Source organism: Nycticebus coucang, chromosome X (assembly GCF_027406575.1).
Source record: "Nycticebus coucang isolate mNycCou1 chromosome X, mNycCou1.pri, whole genome shotgun sequence".
NCBI lineage: Eukaryota > Metazoa > Chordata > Mammalia > Primates > Lorisidae > Nycticebus > Nycticebus coucang.
In genome coordinates this window covers 1,150,592-1,166,678 of record NC_069804.1, presented here as the reverse complement: position 1 = coordinate 1,166,678, position 16,087 = coordinate 1,150,592, and the positions used below count along the sequence as shown (strand labels likewise).

The 16,087-nt window shown below is 56.3% G+C and overlaps 1 protein-coding gene across 4 annotated transcripts in view; it reads left to right on the top strand.

Annotated features, from left to right (window-relative positions):
• ASMTL (acetylserotonin O-methyltransferase like) overlaps window positions 1-16,087 on the top strand; it is a 34,529-nt gene that overhangs the window by 11,872 nt on the left and 6,570 nt on the right. For 3 of the 4 annotated variants that reach the window (XM_053579682.1, XM_053579681.1, XM_053579683.1), the window contains 5 exons: window positions 6-168; window positions 2,960-3,117; window positions 5,482-5,614; window positions 6,452-6,595; window positions 8,203-8,325. In XM_053579682.1, coding sequence (XP_053435657.1) covers window positions 6-168; window positions 2,960-3,117; window positions 5,482-5,614; window positions 6,452-6,595; window positions 8,203-8,325 — 721 coding nt within the window. The remainder of the gene's footprint in view (window positions 1-5; window positions 169-2,959; window positions 3,118-5,481; window positions 5,615-6,451; window positions 6,596-8,202; window positions 8,326-16,087) is intronic. The other variant, XM_053579684.1, reaches the window with a different exon arrangement.

The following is a 16,087-nucleotide window of genomic DNA, read 5'->3' as shown; positions in this document are numbered from 1 at the left end:
CACAGGCCCTGTTCACCGCATGCAGACTGAAGGTGTTTGACGTGTTGAAAGGTGAAGTGCCCCAGAAGGCTGTGGATGTTGCCAGCATGGTGGACGTCTCTGTGTGTGGAGCTGAACGACTGTTGGACGTCTGTGCCATCCTGGGGCTCCTGGAGAGGTCCGAGCGAGGTATCAGGCGTCTCAGTGTCTCTGTGGGTGGGGGAAGTCACCAAGTTAAGGTGGTATGGCACAGAGGCGGGTGGCAGGTGACAGCCAGGCTGCCTATCAGTAATGTAAGGTGACAGAGGCGGGTGGCAGGTGACAGCCAGGCTGCCTATCAGTAATGTAAGGTGACAGAGGCGGGTGGCAGGTGGCAGCCAGGCTGCCTATCAGTAACGTTTCTTCCCAAAAAGCTAAGAGGACGAGCAAGGAGAAAAGAAAGAATGAGCAACCTGCCCACAGGCTGTGGTCTCAAAGGGCTTGTGTCAGTCACGGATCTCCAGAGAAGCAAGGCCCGTAGAGTACACGCACCACACACACACCGCCGCTCTTAGTATCCTTTAGGACACACAAACGCACATCTTTATCCGTTTCTTTATTTTGATAGGCATATACAGGGTGGACGTATGGATGTCTTCAGAGATGTTAAATGCACAGATAGCTACACACAAATGGATGACAGAGAAGAGGAACGAGCCTCAGTGTCAGCACAAGTGACAATTTGGGCTCAAGCAACTCTGTGCTGGGCATCCTTTGCATTGCAGGGTGTTGAACAGTGTCCCTGGCCCTTACCCATCAGATGCTAGCAGCACCTGTCACCCAATCATAGCAACCAAAAGTGTCCCTAGAAATTGCCAAGTGTTCCTGGAGGCGAAATTGCCAGTTGAGAACCATGGGTTTGATAGTAATTGACTGATTGATGGATAGATAGATCAATAGATAGAGCTGATGGATGGATGGATGGATGGATGGATGAATGGATGATAGGGTGGATGGATGGATGGATGGATTATAGGGTGGGTGGGTGCATAGATGAACGGGTGGGTGAGTGGGTAGGTAGATGGATGGATGGTAGGTGGGTGGGTGAATGGGTAGCTAGATTGTTAGATGGATAGATAGATGGGTGAAACGATGAATGAATGAGTGGGTGGATGGCTTAAGAAGGGGTGGGTGGACATGGGTCAATGAGTGGATGAATGAGTGGGTGGATGGGTAAAAGAATGGCTGGGTGGATGTAGGTGGGTGAGTGAATGGACGGATGGGTGTATGGATGAATGGATAGGCTGGTGGATGGATGGGGAAAAGGATAAACAGGTAGAAGAATGGATGGATGAATGAATGGATGGATAGATGGATGGAGAGAGGAGTGGATGGATGAATGCGTGGGTGGGTAGATGGACGGATGGATGGATGAATGGATGGATAGATGGATGGAGGGAGGAGTGGATGGATGAATGCATGGGTGGGTAGATGGATGGATGAATGGACAGATAGATAGGATGGATAAGTGGATGGATAGTCGGATGGAGGGAGGAGTGGATGGATGAATGCGTGGGTGAGTGGATGAGTGAATGGATGGATAGATGAATGAATAGTTTCATAGATGGGTGGAAGGATGGATAGGTGGAATGATGGATGGATGAAGGGATAAGTGGATGGATGGATGAATGGGTGGGTGGATGGATGGATGAATAGACAAGATGGACGGATGGATGAGGTTGGGTGGATGGATGGATGAGTGGATGGTTACATAGATGGGTGGATGAGTGGGTGGGTGGGTCGATGGGTGACAGTGTATGTTTGCTGAATCAAGCAGACCTCTTCAGCATGGTCCTAGAGCACAAGGTGTGTATGCTCTCTGTTCCACGAGCAGCTTGGGAAGGCGAGGTGGGCAGAAGACCCCAGGGCAGAGGCAGCTTTGCTTCTGTGACCAGATGGCAGACCATGCTGGGGGAGACCTGACTTTCTGCCCTCACACAGAGACACCTGACTGTATCCTTAGAGTTTAGAAAATATGAGGCACAGCCTGTTTCTCAGCCAGAGCATTTTAGTACCGTTCTCCTATTAAAAATGATTCCTGAATATGAGAAAAGCTATGTCATCAGCACTGTCACCTTGTAAGCTTGTTCTGACTCCTTTTGCAAATGCTTTGAACCCGGGGACTGATGCATCGTGCAGCGTGATGGCTGCCTGGGCCCTTTCTCATCCTCAGAAGCTGTGGTGTCATTTCTTTGTTAATGTGACACAGGGCCATTTCTTATGTCTGATGGCTCTAGTTGTGTGAGGCTGTCTGTTTACATCTATGGGTCTCCACTACCAAGACCTGTACATCCAGCTTCCAATGCTGTGGGCAGAATGGAGCTTGGGAGCGGGGTCCCGTGCACAGCTGACCTAGGAGTAACGTGGGTGCAGGAGGCAAGGTTCCTGCATCATTAAGGGCTCTCCAGAGTGACAGAAACCCTGGGATGTAAACCAGGAGATTTATTTGAAGGATTCACATGATGGTGGCAGTCTACCCTTCCAAGGCAAGCCAGCGGGCTGAATACTCAGGCAGGAGCTGGGCTCCAGTCTTGCAGATGGAATTGCTAATCCAGAAAACACTTCTGTCTTTGTCTGTGTGGTTTCCAGTGGACTGGATGAGGCCCACCCACATTACGGGGGCTTATCTCCTTTCCTTAAAGTCAGATTGATGTAGGTGCTCACCACATCTACAGAACATCTCCACAGCAATACCTAGAGTGGCACTTGATTGAAGAACTGATACAGTGTCTCTAGGTGACAGTCACAGCAGTCGACAGCTAAGGCTGCCTCAGTGCTGTTTCCCCATCAACTGACTGCGCATGCAGTTTGCCATAGTCAGGTAGATGATTTTTATTTTGATGTGTCAGTGATGCTGATCAGAGGGTACAGAGGGTCCCTAAGGTGAGGTCTGCTTGAGTGTTCTTTTTAGGCAAACACAAGACCGTCCCTGTTTCTTCAGGTTACTGTAACACAGAGTTGGCAGATCTGTACCTGGTGTCGGACAGCGAATACTCCCTACGTGACTTCATCATGCATAGTGACCAGCACACCTGGAACCTCTTCACACGTTTGGAGGTGGCCATTCGAGAGGGAAAGAAGGCAGAAGACCTGTCCCAGGTAGTGTCAGTCCTGAGACCCCTTTTCCCTGGTCTGCTTTCTGCCGAAGGATGGGGCCAGATGAATCTATCAAAAGTTGATGAATCTGTTCCCAGCTTGAGGACAACCGGAGCCACTTAGAAAGCCACTGAGCATTTGCCTTATGATGCCAGGAGTCCTGATGGAAGGTCCCAGATGGATGATCTGTGTAGGGGGACATTGGGGGCTTGGTGGGAGGGGTGACTCTGGTCACTCTATAAAGGGCCTAGGCTGCCTCTCCCACCCACATCCTGAGCCTGGGGGACACTGTCTTCACTTTCAGATTGGTGTCAGGTTCAGCAAAGTCAAGGAGTTTTGCCCTCATGGTCAAATGGGGTCTGGGGCTGACCAGTCCAGATGTACACCCTAGATGCTCAGCTCTCATGCCTAAAAATGTCAGAGCTGTGTCTGTCACCTTGCTGTGTTCTGGGATGGCTTGGGGCTGTCATCCTGCAACACCCAAAGAGTTTTCTCATAGAGAGGGGTTCAGCTGGTTGCCTTGAGTTAATACACAGCTTTTCCTAAGTGCAAATGGAACAGACACAGCCTTACTCCAGGCCACCGTTTGCAAAGCACTTTCTACATCCCTCCCCTCTTGACTCTGCCCCAGTTAGCATTGTCTTAAGAGTGACATGCAGAGATTGGCGTGTGTCCTGGGGGGTCCTGTCCAGGTGGCAGGTCAGGATCTGCAAGGCTGTACACAATGGGCGTGGGCTGTACATGATGGGCGTGGGGAGTTTGGGGTGGGCACAGCTAACTGCAGCCTCCTTCGGTCCTCCTGGGCAGTGTCTGCCCAGCACATGAGGAGCTGAGTCTGGGTGTGTGTGAGGCAGAAGCCGGCTGGGCAAGGGTCGCAGAGGAGATGGATACGGAGACAGAGGGAGAGAGAGAAACAGAGAAGTAGAAGGAGGTAGAGAAATACAGACAGAGAGACAGGCAGAGAGAGACAAACAGGGGAACAGAGAGGGAGACAGACACAGAGAGACAGGGAAACGGGGAGAGACACAGAGAGAGGGAGCCAGGGAGACAGACATAGGCAGAGGGACAGACCAGTGTTGAGAGAGGCAGACATGGGCCGATGTGGAAACACAGCCAGAGACAGGAGCAGAGACGGGGTCAGACCCCAGAGACGGTGCCAGCGGCAGGCCTGGGCTCCCCAGCGCACCCTGAGTTCCTCTACAGACTGGTGGTGCAGGGAGGACGCAGAGAGGCCACGCACACTTCATTTATTTTTTATTTTCTTTTTTGAGACAGAATCTCATTCTGCTTCCCAAGTAGTTGGGACTACAGCCACCCGCCATCCTGCCTGGCCATTACCTTACTCTAGTTGGTCTTGAACACCTGAGCTCAAGCAATCCACCAGCCTCAGCCTCCCAAAGTGCTGAGATTACAGGCATGAGCCACCGCACCCAGCTCCCCAGGCACTTTACATATTTATTTATTTTATTTTTTTGAGACAGAGTCTCACTTTGTTGCCCTCTGTAGAGTACCGTGGTGTCACAGTTGCTCACGGCAACTTCAAACTCTTGAGATTTTTCTTGCCTCAGCCTCCTGAGCAGCTGGGACTACTGGCACCTGCCACAACACCAGGCTATTTTTAGAGACAGAGTCTTGCTCTTGCTCAGGCTGGTCTCATACCCGTGAGCTCAGACCATCCACCTGCCTTGGCCTCCCAGAGTGCTGGGATTACAGGCATGAGCCACTGTGCCTGGCTTCCCCTGGAGTTTAATTGACAAAGGTGGATGGAGAAAGGCTAAGCAGCTGGGGTTGTGCCCAGACCCATCTCAGGGTGGACTTGCCAAGACAGCAGTCCATGTATGTGTGTGTGTGTTTTCGGGGGGGGCAGGGGAGACCTGGCTGGGGGCAGCCCTGGGGCAGGACGGGCCTGAGCTCCCTGGGACCCAGGTGGGTGTAAGCCGTGGAGTTGGTGCAGATTGGAGGATCTAGCCCCCTGCACCCACCCATACCAATGTGGTGACAGCTGAGCGGGGCTGTGGAGGGACTTGGTGATTCTCTGTCCCTGGGTTTCCTCCTGTGAGATGCTCGTGTAGCCGGGATCCTCCAACATGGGCACCTGTGTTGTCTGGGAAACCCAGACCCTTGGCACACAGGGCACGGTAGAGACCAGGGTGTTCTAAGGGGAGATGCCTGTGTCCAGCCCACCCCCTCACAGGTAGTTCTGTCAGACATAGCTGGGCCACAAAGCCCCTGCCCAGCCCAGCCCCACAATGTAGCCACCACCCCCTAGAGCTCCCAGAGCCCCCTCCCTGTCCCTGAGGACAGTAGGGGAGCCCATGGACCCTTGGGCCTGCCCCAGCACCTGCTCAGACCCTCCCCCGCTTCCAGGACACCTCCCTCCAGACCAGAGAGGAGAAGCTACAGTTCCTGGGGGCCATGCACAGCCTCACCAAGCTGACCGCGCGCCACGTGGTCACAGCCTTCGACCTGTCCCAGTTTGCCTCCGCCTGTGACCTGGGAGGTGTGTAGCTGCCCACGAGGAGTCAGGTGCAAACAGCTGCATGCGACTCTTCCCTGTCGTTAAGCCACGGGCACCTTGTCTGCTCCTGACACTTGGGAATCACCCTTATCTATTTGGACCTAAATTGGGCCAGGGTGAGTCCCAGGTCTTGGGCAAATGTTCCCAAGTTCTAGCAGGTTCCTGGGAGTGGCCAGGGACCCACTTGAGTAGTGGTTCTCAACCTTCCTAATGCCGTGGCCCTTTAATACAGTTCCTGTGGGTCATGACCCACAGGTTGAAAACCGCTGCACTAGAGATTAAGGGCCATTTTTGGTGAGGGGAGAGAGGACGGTGGAGCCAGGTGTCTCCTGTTACCAGTCTGCTTGTGCCCCACTCACCCTCCACCCGACCCCAGCCCATGCCTCTCCCCTGGATGGTGGATAGAGAAGCCGATGTCTTCCCCAGGGGCATTGTGGATCAGGGACTGAAAGGGCAGCCATGCTGCCAGCCTCATGTCCCCATCCTCTGCACGGCACATCACTCCTCATGGCCCAGAGTAGCTGCTATGATGCCAGCCGTCATATCTGTATTCCTGCAGAAGGAAAGGATGAGCATAGCCCCACCCCTGGGCTGTAAGGGCTCCCCTGTGAGTCCACACACACCCACACCCACTCCCCCACCCTCAGCCAGCACCAGATGGCACAGTCTTCCCTCTGGGACACCCGAGATCTCTAGCACAGGGCACAGTTCCTGCCCCTGCACAGTGTTGGTTTTTGTGCGTTGGACTTTGGGGATGCCTCAGGGTGGTGATGTGCGCCAGCTGGATGCTGCCACACGGTTTGTGTCTGCCTCCCATAGGCTGCACGGGTGCCCTGGCCCGAGAGCTGTCCCGGGAGTACCCGGATCTGAAGGTGACGGTGGTCGACCTCCCGGACGTCATCGAGCATGTCCCCCATTTTCAACCCGATGGGCCAGAGACGGCACGAGTCAGCTTCCAGGCGGGTAAATGAGCCTTTGTCTGTGTATTAACATTTTACCAGGCTATTTCTCTCTTTCTGAAGACAGTGTGCGTGTGAGCCCACGTGTGTGTGCACGTTTGTGTGCACACCTGTGTGTTTCTGTGTGTCTCTGAGCATCTGTACACGTGTCTACCTCTGCGTGGGGTGTGCACTGGCATGCCATGTGTGTCCCCGTGTGAGTGCTGGCAGGAGTGAGTCAGGAGGGCGAGGCCCATGGGGATGGGGACGCCTTAGATCAGTGTCCGTGGGCACCTAGGACTGACCAAGGCCACAAAAGCAAATGAGCCACGAGCTATAACAGGGGGGCCTCTGGTGAGACTCGAGGAAGAGCGTCCAGGTGTCAGCTGTCAGCAGCAGGAGGGAAGAAAGGACACGCCTGACGTCCTGGAGTTGGTGCCTTCATGCCACGGCCCTGCCCACAGTAGAGGTGCTGGGCACCCTAGTGCCCGTTGACAGTTTTGCTGCTTTCCTAGCTTAATGAGGCAGTCACCCTGCAGCTCCCAAGCTAGGATTGTGCTGACAAGCTGTGCTGTGGATTTGCCAGACGTGTGGAAGCAGAAACACCCAAGTTTAAAGACACAGACACTCCCTGCGGCTGTGGAGGAGGCAGAGTAGGACTCCAGCCCACACAGCCACCTGTGTCCCTTCGCATCCTCTCTTTGCACCTCACACACATGTGTCACTTTCTGCTCTCGGTTCATCTCTGAGCTGCATCCAAGACTTTGCTGGACAAACCAGGGGCAGAAATAAAGGAACAGACATTTCTGTGTCCACAGTTGCAGACCAGACCTCGGGATGTGCACTGCTTTCCTGGGGTGCCCTGACAAACCCCACAGACTGGGGGCCTCATGACAGTTTCTAAAACCACAGGAATTTACTTTCCCAGCCCTGGAGTCCAGGGGTCTGAGCTTCAGGTATCTCATGGCTGCTCCCTCCACAGGCCCCAGGGGAGGCTCCTTCCTGCCTCTCCCAGCTCCTGGGGACTCCAGGCGTCCCTGGGCTTGTGGCCACATCACTCCAGTCTCTGCCTCCGTCTCCACGTGGCTTCTCTGTGTCTGTGTCTCCTCTGCTGTCTCTTAGGACAGCTGTCACTGGGGTTAGGGCCCTCCGTAATCCAGGATGGTCTCATCTTGAGATCCTTCACTATTTACTTCTGCAAAGATAGTTTTTCCAGATGAGGCCCCATTCACAATTACTCACACCTGAACATATATTTTGGGGGGGACACAACTCACCCCACTGTTGTAGGGCATCATTTTATTTTAGCACTTCTAGAATGTGGTACAAATAGACCCCACCCCGAGATGTCTGTCTCTCCCATGGCACCTGGATCTGGTGTCCCCAGAGGGGCCTGCCTGGCTGTTCCTTACTTATGAAGAGCCAGAAGCCCATGCTGTGAGTAGTGCCAGCTGGGCTCCCCTGCAGAAGGACACCCCCTCTGTGTGACCCTGCCCTCCATGCTAGCGGCTCTGTCCTGAGTTCCTCTGCTGTTTTCTACGTGTAGGTCGTAGGCCACTGTACCCTGTTCTGTCCTGCAGGGACCTCTCCTCCTGCACCTGCCAGATTTACCTGCTTTTGTCTTCGAACCAGGTGACTTCTTCAGAGACAGCCTCCCTGAGGCTGACTTGTTCCTTCTGTCCAGAGTCCTCCACGACTGGCCAGATGACCGTGTGCACGCGCTGCTCAGCAGAGTGTCCAGCAGCTGCCATCCAGGTAAGAACATGCTGTTATTGTTCCTTTAAGTTTTCCTTTTATTAAAAATTTGTTTATAGAGTTTTTGATTAAACAAAAGAGTGAATTTTTGAAAAGAATCCATCGAACCAGCTGGCCCTGGTGGGCGGATGCTGGTGATGGGACTCTGCACTTTCTGCCTCCAGTCACCTGGCTGGTCCTGGGCTCCCGACTCTGACGAGAAAATGAAGAGTTTTCATTCCCCACATCTCCCGTGCGGTTCAGAGCATAGAATATTAACGATTCGGGGCCCATTTTCAAACCACAAAGCTTTCTCTGTCGTCTGCCCTCGGGGAAGCCCTCACCACTGTACCCTGGACAAAAGCTGGCGAGAGCGTGAAAGTCCATTTCTGTAGAGATGGGAAAACACCCAGGGATGTTGCCCATCCAGCCTTGAATCAGTCTCGCTCCCCCCACCCCCACCAAGAAATGTGGCGAGACCTCTGTGCGTTTCCATGTTCCTCCTGCGTGGGCAGCAGCGGCCGTCCCAGCTCACGGGAGCATGTGTGTGCATGGCGTAGCCACTCAGGGATCGGAGCACGTGCTGTTTCACTTCCCTGACAGCTCCCTGTCCCCCGGAGGCCAGCCCAAGCTCCTGTGTCCTGAGGGTCACAGATGGGACGTCCACTCCAGGCCTTTTGTGGAAGCCCAGGCTGGGACCCGGCCAGTGCACAGGCAGTGCCGTCTTCCATCCTCAGATTGCAGCAGTTGTCTCAGGGCGTCTCCCAGGGATTCGGATGCTCTTCCCATCTCTTCTGTCTGCTCAGTCTTCTCTCTGAGCTCATCTGACTGCCCATGGGCTGGGATGGACAGTCAGGCATGTCCAGCCAGGGTGGGCAGATTCAGAGGGCACAGCTCCAGTGTCCAGTAGGCCCAGGGCCATCTGCACTGCCTCCTCAGACTGTGTTAGGTGAAAGACGGGACGAGAAGGGTCACCCAGAGGGACAGTGTGATGGGGACAGGAGAGGGCAGGAGGAAGGAGCCAGTGGCACGTTTCTCTATGGCCGTCCTTGCACTGGCTGGACACTGCCCACATCATGAACAGGAAACTGCCTCACCCTTAGTATTCTGACTGAAACGTTCATCTCATATGCAAAGTGCCAGCCACATCTCTGGGTGCCGTGGTTCAGCCATGTGAACATGTGCAGGTTGCCCAGTGTCAGCCCTTGCCACAGGCCTCGTCCCCTAACAGCTGGGCAGGACCAGAGCTGGGGCCATCACAGGCTCCAGAGTCAGGTATCAGGGGTCCTGAGTATTGGCCTTCCCCTTGGAGCCCCTCACCCAGGGCCCCCTGCAGCAGCTTTCTGTGTCCTGGAGAAAAGCCCCTTCTCCCTGCCGTGCATGGGGTCCCCAGAGATGCTGCCACTTGACCCCAACTGCAAGTTCCCACAGTTCCCACATCCAAGAATCACAGGATGACCAGGAATGTCTCTAAGGAGGAGACCTGGGCCAGGGCCAGGCACACAGAGCTCTGAGAAAAAGTGACCCTTCGTGACATGTGGAATGGAGATGTTCCACCAGAGCAGAAGGCTCAGTCCACCCATCATCAAGGACAGAGGTGGTAGGAGAGGAACGGAGAGGAGGAAGTTCTTCACCCAAGTAATACAGACATGGAGTGACGCTTCTGACAAAAAGAGAAAATGGGAAAAAAGGTCTTGGAAATGATATAAGGGAAAGGAAGGAGTCCGGATGCAGTGGTCAGGCCTGTGACAGGTGCCGTGGCTCAGGCCTGTGATCCCAGCACTCTGGGAGGCTGACGTGGGAGGATCCCTTGAACTCAGGAGTTAAAGACCAGCCTGAACAAGTGCAAGACCCCATCTCTACTAAAAATAGAAAAACTAGCTGGGCATCGTGGCAGGTGCCTGTAGTCCTAGTCTTTGGAGGCTGAGGCAAGAGAATCACTTGAACCCAAGAATTTGAGGTTGCTGTGAGCTGTGATGCCACAGCACTCTACCAAGGGAGACTATCTCAAAAAAAAAAAAAAAAAAGAAAGAAAAATAAAGGAAAAGAAATAAGGGATAGGAAGTAGATAGATTGGAAATTATAGTCTTTTGTATGAAGAACATCATGCAGAAAACAAAAGCCCCTTGGAGGGCTCTTCCCTGAGTGCTGAGATACGACCTCTGGGGAGCTGGAAGCCAGGACACCAGTCGGCAGCCGCTGGCACAAAGCCAGAATTTGAGCACAACAGGCGTCCAGAGTGGCCTCCATGTCAGAAAACCAGAAATTTAGAAGCCAGAAGCCAAGTCTCACATGGAATTGGCCCCAGAAACACACAGGTTCCTCAAAGGCAAGAATTTATACCACAGAGATGGGCAGGCCCCACAAACCAGGGCTGCCGTCCACCCCAGCCGCCGAGTGGTCAGTGGGGCTGGCACTGCCTGAACAGGAGTCTCCCCTGTGAGTGCAAGCCTGTGCAGCTGGTCAGCTCAACTCTGTGTGTGTTTTACTGTGAAAGACATAAAAATTAAGAAAGCAAGCGGTCTTGATACTGCCCCCTCCTCCCACCTTCCTGTTTATCTGGCCCCTTTTCTCTATGTCCCCTTTCTCCCTCTCTGTCCTTCCTAATCGGTCTGGTCTCCGCCTCCCTCTGCCCACCTGGTCTCTGTCTCTCTCTGTTCATCTGGTCTCCGTCCCTCCCTCTGCCCACCTGGTCTCTGTCTCTCTCTGTTCATCTGGTCTCCGTCCCTCCCTCTGCCCACCTGGTCTCTGTCTCTCTGCCCACCTGGTCTCCGTCCCTCCCTCTGCCCACCTGGTCTCTGTCTCTCTCTGTTCATCTGGTCTCCGCCTCCCTCTGCCCACCTGGTCTCTGTCTCTCTCTGTTCATCTGGTCTCCATCACACCCTCTGCCCACCTGGTCTCTGTCTCTCTCTGTTCATCTGGTCTCCGTCCCTCCCTCTGCCCACCTGGTCTCTGTCTCTCTCTGCCCACCTGGTCTCCGTCCCTCCCTCTGCCCACCTGGTCTCTGTCTCTCTCTGTTCATCTGGTCTCCGCCTCCCTCTGCCCACCTGGTCTCTGTCTCTCTCTGTTCATCTGGTCTCCATCACACCCTCTGCCCACCTGGTCTCTGTCTCTCTCTGTTCATCTGGTCTCCGTCCCTCCCTCTGCCCACCTGGTCTCTGTCTCTCTCTGTTCATCTGGTCTCCGTCGCACCCTCTGCCCACCTGGTCTCTGTCTCTCTGCCACCTGGTCTCCGTCCCTCCCTCTGCCCACCTGGTCTCTGTCTCTCTGCCCACCTGGTCTCCGTCCCTCCCTCTGCCCACCTGGTCTCTGTCTCTCTCTGTTCATCTGGTCTCCGTCCCTCCCTCTGCCCACCTGGTCTCTGTCTCTCTCTGTTCATCTGGTCTCCGTCCCTCCCTCTGCCCACCTGGTCTCTGTCTCTCTGCCCACCTGGTCTCCGTCCCTCCCTCTGCCCACCTGGTCTCTGTCTCTCTGCCCACCTGGTCTCCGTCCCTCCCTCTGCCCACCTGGTCTCTGTCTCTCTCTGTTCATCTGGTCTCCGCCTCCCTCTGCCCACCTGGTCTCTGTCTCTCTCTGTTCATCTGGTCTCCATCACACCCTCTGCCCACCTGGTCTCTGTCTCTCTCTGTTCATCTGGTCTCCGTCCCTCCCTCTGCCCACCTGGTCTCTGCCTCTCTCTGTTCATCTGGTCTCCGTCGCACCCTCTGCCCACCTGGTCTCTGTCTCTCTGCCACCTGGTCTCCGTCCCTCCCTCTGCCCACCTGGTCTCTGTCTCTCTGCCCACCTGGTCTCCGTCCCTCCCTCTGCCCACCTGGTCTCTGTCTCTCTGCCCACCTGGTCTCCGTCCCTCCCTCTGCCCACCTGGTCTCTGTCTCTCTCTGTTCATCTGGTCTCCGCCTCCCTCTGCCCACCTGGTCTCTGTCTCTCTCTGTTCATCTGGTCTCCGCCTCCCTCTGCCCACCTGGTCTCTGTCTCTCTCTGTTCATCTGGTCTCCGCCTCCCTCTGCCCACCTGGTCTCTGTCTCTCTCTGTTCATCTGGTCTCCGCCTCCCTCTGCCCACCTGGTCTCTGTCTCTCTCTGTTCATCTGCTCTCCATCACACCCTCTGCCCACCTGGTCTCTGTCTCTCTCTGTTCATCTGGTCTCTGTCCCTCCCTCTGCCCACCTGGTCTCTGTCTCTCTCTGTTCATCTGCTCTCCGTCGCACCCTCTGCCCACCTGGTCTCTGTCTCTCTGCCACCTGGTCTCCGTCCCTCCCTCTGCCCACCTGGTCTCTGTCTCTCTGCCCACCTGGTCTCCGTCCCTCCCTCTGCCCACCTGGTCTCTGTCTCTCTCTGTTCATCTGGTCTCCGTCCCTCCCTCTGCCCACCTGGTCTCTGTCTCTCTCTGTTCATCTGGTCTCCGTCCCTCCCTCTGCCCACCTGGTCTCTGTCTCTCTGCCCACCTGGTCTCCGTCCCTCCCTCTGCCCACCTGGTCTCTGTCTCTCTCTGTTCATCTGGTCTCCGCCTCCCTCTGCCCACCTGGTCTCTGTCTCTCTCTGTTCATCTGGTCTCCATCACACCCTCTGCCCACCTGGTCTCTGTCTCTCTCTGTTCATCTGGTCTCCGTCCCTCCCTCTGCCCACCTGGTCTCTGTCTCTCTCTGTTCATCTGGTCTCCGTCGCACCCTCTGCCCACCTGGTCTCAGTCTCTCTCTGTTCATCTGGTCTCCGCCTCCCTCTGCCCACCTGGTCTCTGTCTCTCTCTGTTCATCTGGTCTCCATCACACCCTCTGCCCACCTGGTCTCTGTCTCTCTCTGTTCATCTGGTCTCCGTCCCTCCCTCTGCCCACCTGGTCTCTGCCTCTCTCTGTTCATCTGGTCTCCGTCGCACCCTCTGCCCACCTGGTCTCTGTCTCTCTGCCACCTGGTCTCCGTCCCTCCCTCTGCCCACCTGGTCTCTGTCTCTCTGCCCACCTGGTCTCCGTCCCTCCCTCTGCCCACCTGGTCTCTGTCTCTCTCTGTTCATCTGGTCTCCGTCCCTCCCTCTGCCCACCTGGTCTCTGTCTCTCTCTGTTCATCTGGTCTCCGTCCCTCCCTCTGCTCACCTGGTCTCTGTCTCTCTCTGTTCATCTGGTCTCCGTCGCACCCTCTGCCCACCTGGTCTCTGTCTCTCTGCCCACCTGGTCTCCGTCCCTCCCTCTGCCCACCTGGTCTCTGTCTCTCTGCCCACCTGGTCTCCGTCCCTCCCTCTGCCCACCTGGTCTCTGTCTCTCTGCCCACCTGGTCTCTGTCTCTCTCTGTTCATCTGGTCTCCGTCCCTCCCTCTGCCCACCTGGTCTCTGTCTCTCTCTGTTCATCTGGTCTCCGTCGCACCCTCTGCCCACCTGGTCTCTGTCTCTCTGCCCACCTGGTCTCCGTCCCTCCCTCTGCCCACCTGGTCTCTGTCTCTCTGCCCACCTGGTCTCCGTCCCTCCCTCTGCCACCTGGTCTCTGTCTCTCTCTGTTCATCTGGTCTCCGCCTCCCTCTGCCCACCTGGTCTCTGTCTCTCTCTGTTCATCTGGTCTCCATCACACCCTCTGCCCACCTGGTCTCTGTCTCTCTCTGTTCATCTGGTCTCTGTCCCTCCCTCTGCCCACCTGGTCTCTGCCTCTCTCTGTTCATCTGGTCTCCGTCGCACCCTCTGCCCACCTGGTCTCTGTCTCTCTGCCACCTGGTCTCCGTCCCTCCCTCTGCCCACCTGGTCTCTGTCTCTCTGCCCACCTGGTCTCCGTCCCTCCCTCTGCCCACCTGGTCTCTGTCTCTCTCTGTTCATCTGGTCTCCGTCCCTCCCTCTGCCCACCTGGTCTCTGTCTCTCTCTGTTCATCTGGTCTCCGTCGCACCCTCTGCCCACCTGGTCTCTGTCTCTCTGCCCACCTGGTCTCCGTCCCTCCCTCTGCCCACCTGGTCTCTGTCTCTCTGCCCACCTGTTCTCCGTCCCTCCCTCTGCCCACCTGGTCTCTGTCTCTCTGCCCACCTGGTCTCCATCCCTCCCTCTGCCCACCTGGTCTCTGTCTCTCTCTGTTCATCTGGTCTCCGCCTCCCTCTGCCCACCTGATCTCTGTCTCTCTCTGTTCATCTGGTCTCCATCACACCCTCTGCCCACCTGGTCTCTGTCTCTCTCTGTTCATCTGGACTCCGTCCCTCCCTCTGCCCACCTGGTCTCTGCCTCTCTCTGTTCATCTGGTCTCCGTCGCACCCTCTGCCCACCTGGTCTCTGTCTCTCTGCCACCTGGTCTCCGTCCCTCCCTCTGCCCACCTGGTCTCTGTCTCTCTGCCCACCTGGTCTCTGTCTCTCTCTGTTCATCTGGTCTCCGTCCCTCCCTCTGCCCACCTGGTCTCTGTCTCTCTCTGTTCATCTGGTCTCCGTCGCACCCTCTGCCCACCTGGTCTCTGTCTCTCTGCCCACCTGGTCTCCGTCCCTCCCTCTGCCCACCTGGTCTCTGTCTCTCTGCCCACCTGGTCTCCATCCCTCCCTCTGCCCACCTGGTCTCTGTCTCTCTCTGTTCATCTGGTCTCCGCCTCCCTCTGCCCACCTGGTCTCTGTCTCTCTCTGTTCATCTGGTCTCCATCACACCCTCTGCCCACCTGGTCTCTGTCTCTCTCTGTTCATCTGGTCTCCGTCCCTCCCTCTGCCCACCTGGTCTCTGTCTCTCTCTGTTCATCTGGTCTCCGTCGCACCCTCTGCCCACCTGGTCTCTGTCTCTCTGCCACCTGGTCTCCGTCCCTCCCTCTGCCCACCTGGTCTCTGTCTCTCTGCCCACCTGGTCTCCGTCCCTCCCTCTGCCCACCTGGTCTCTGTCTCTCTCTGTTCATCTGGTCTCCGTCCCTCCCTCTGCCCACCTGGTCTCTGTCTCTCTCTGTTCATCTGGTCTCCGTCCCTCCCTCTGCCCACCTGGTCTCTGTCTCTCTGCCCACCTGGTCTCCGTCCCTCCCTCTGCCCACCTGGTCTCTGTCTCTCTGCCCACCTGGTCTCCGTCCCTCCCTCTGCCCACCTGGTCTCTGTCTCTCTCTGTTCATCTGGTCTCCGCCTCCCTCTGCCCACCTGGTCTCTGTCTCTCTCTGTTCATCTGGTCTCCATCACACCCTCTGCCCACCTGGTCTCTGTCTCTCTCTGTTCCTCTGGTCTCCGTCCCTCCCTCTGCCCACCTGGTCTCTGCCTCTCTCTGTTCATCTGGTCTCCGTCGCACCCTCTGCCCACCTGGTCTCTGTCTCTCTGCCACCTGGTCTCCGTCCCTCCCTCTGCCCACCTGGTCTCTGTCTCTCTGCCCACCTGGTCTCCGTCCCTCCCTCTGCCCACCTGGTCTCTGTCTCTCTCTGTTCATCTGGTCTCCGTCCCTCCCTCTGCCCACCTGGTCTCTGTCTCTCTCTGTTCATCTGGTCTCCGTCCCTCCCTCTGCCCACCTGGTCTCTGTCTCTCTCTGTTCATCTGGTCTCCGTCGCACCCTCTGCCCACCTGGTCTCTGTCTCTCTGCCCACCTGGTCTCCGTCCCTCCCTCTGCCCACCTGGTCTCTGTCTCTCTGCCCACCTGGTCCCGTCCCTCCCTCTGCCCACCTGGTCTCTGTCTCTCTCTGTTCATCTGGTCTCCGTCCCTCCCTCTGCCCACCTGGTCTCTGTCTCTCTCTGTTCATCTGGTCTCCGTCGCACCCTCTGCCCACCTGGTCTCTGTCTCTCTGCCCACCTGGTCTCCGTCCCTCCCTCTGCCCACCTGGTCTCTGTCTCTCTGCCCACCTGGTCTCCGTCCCTCCCTCTGCCCACCTGGTC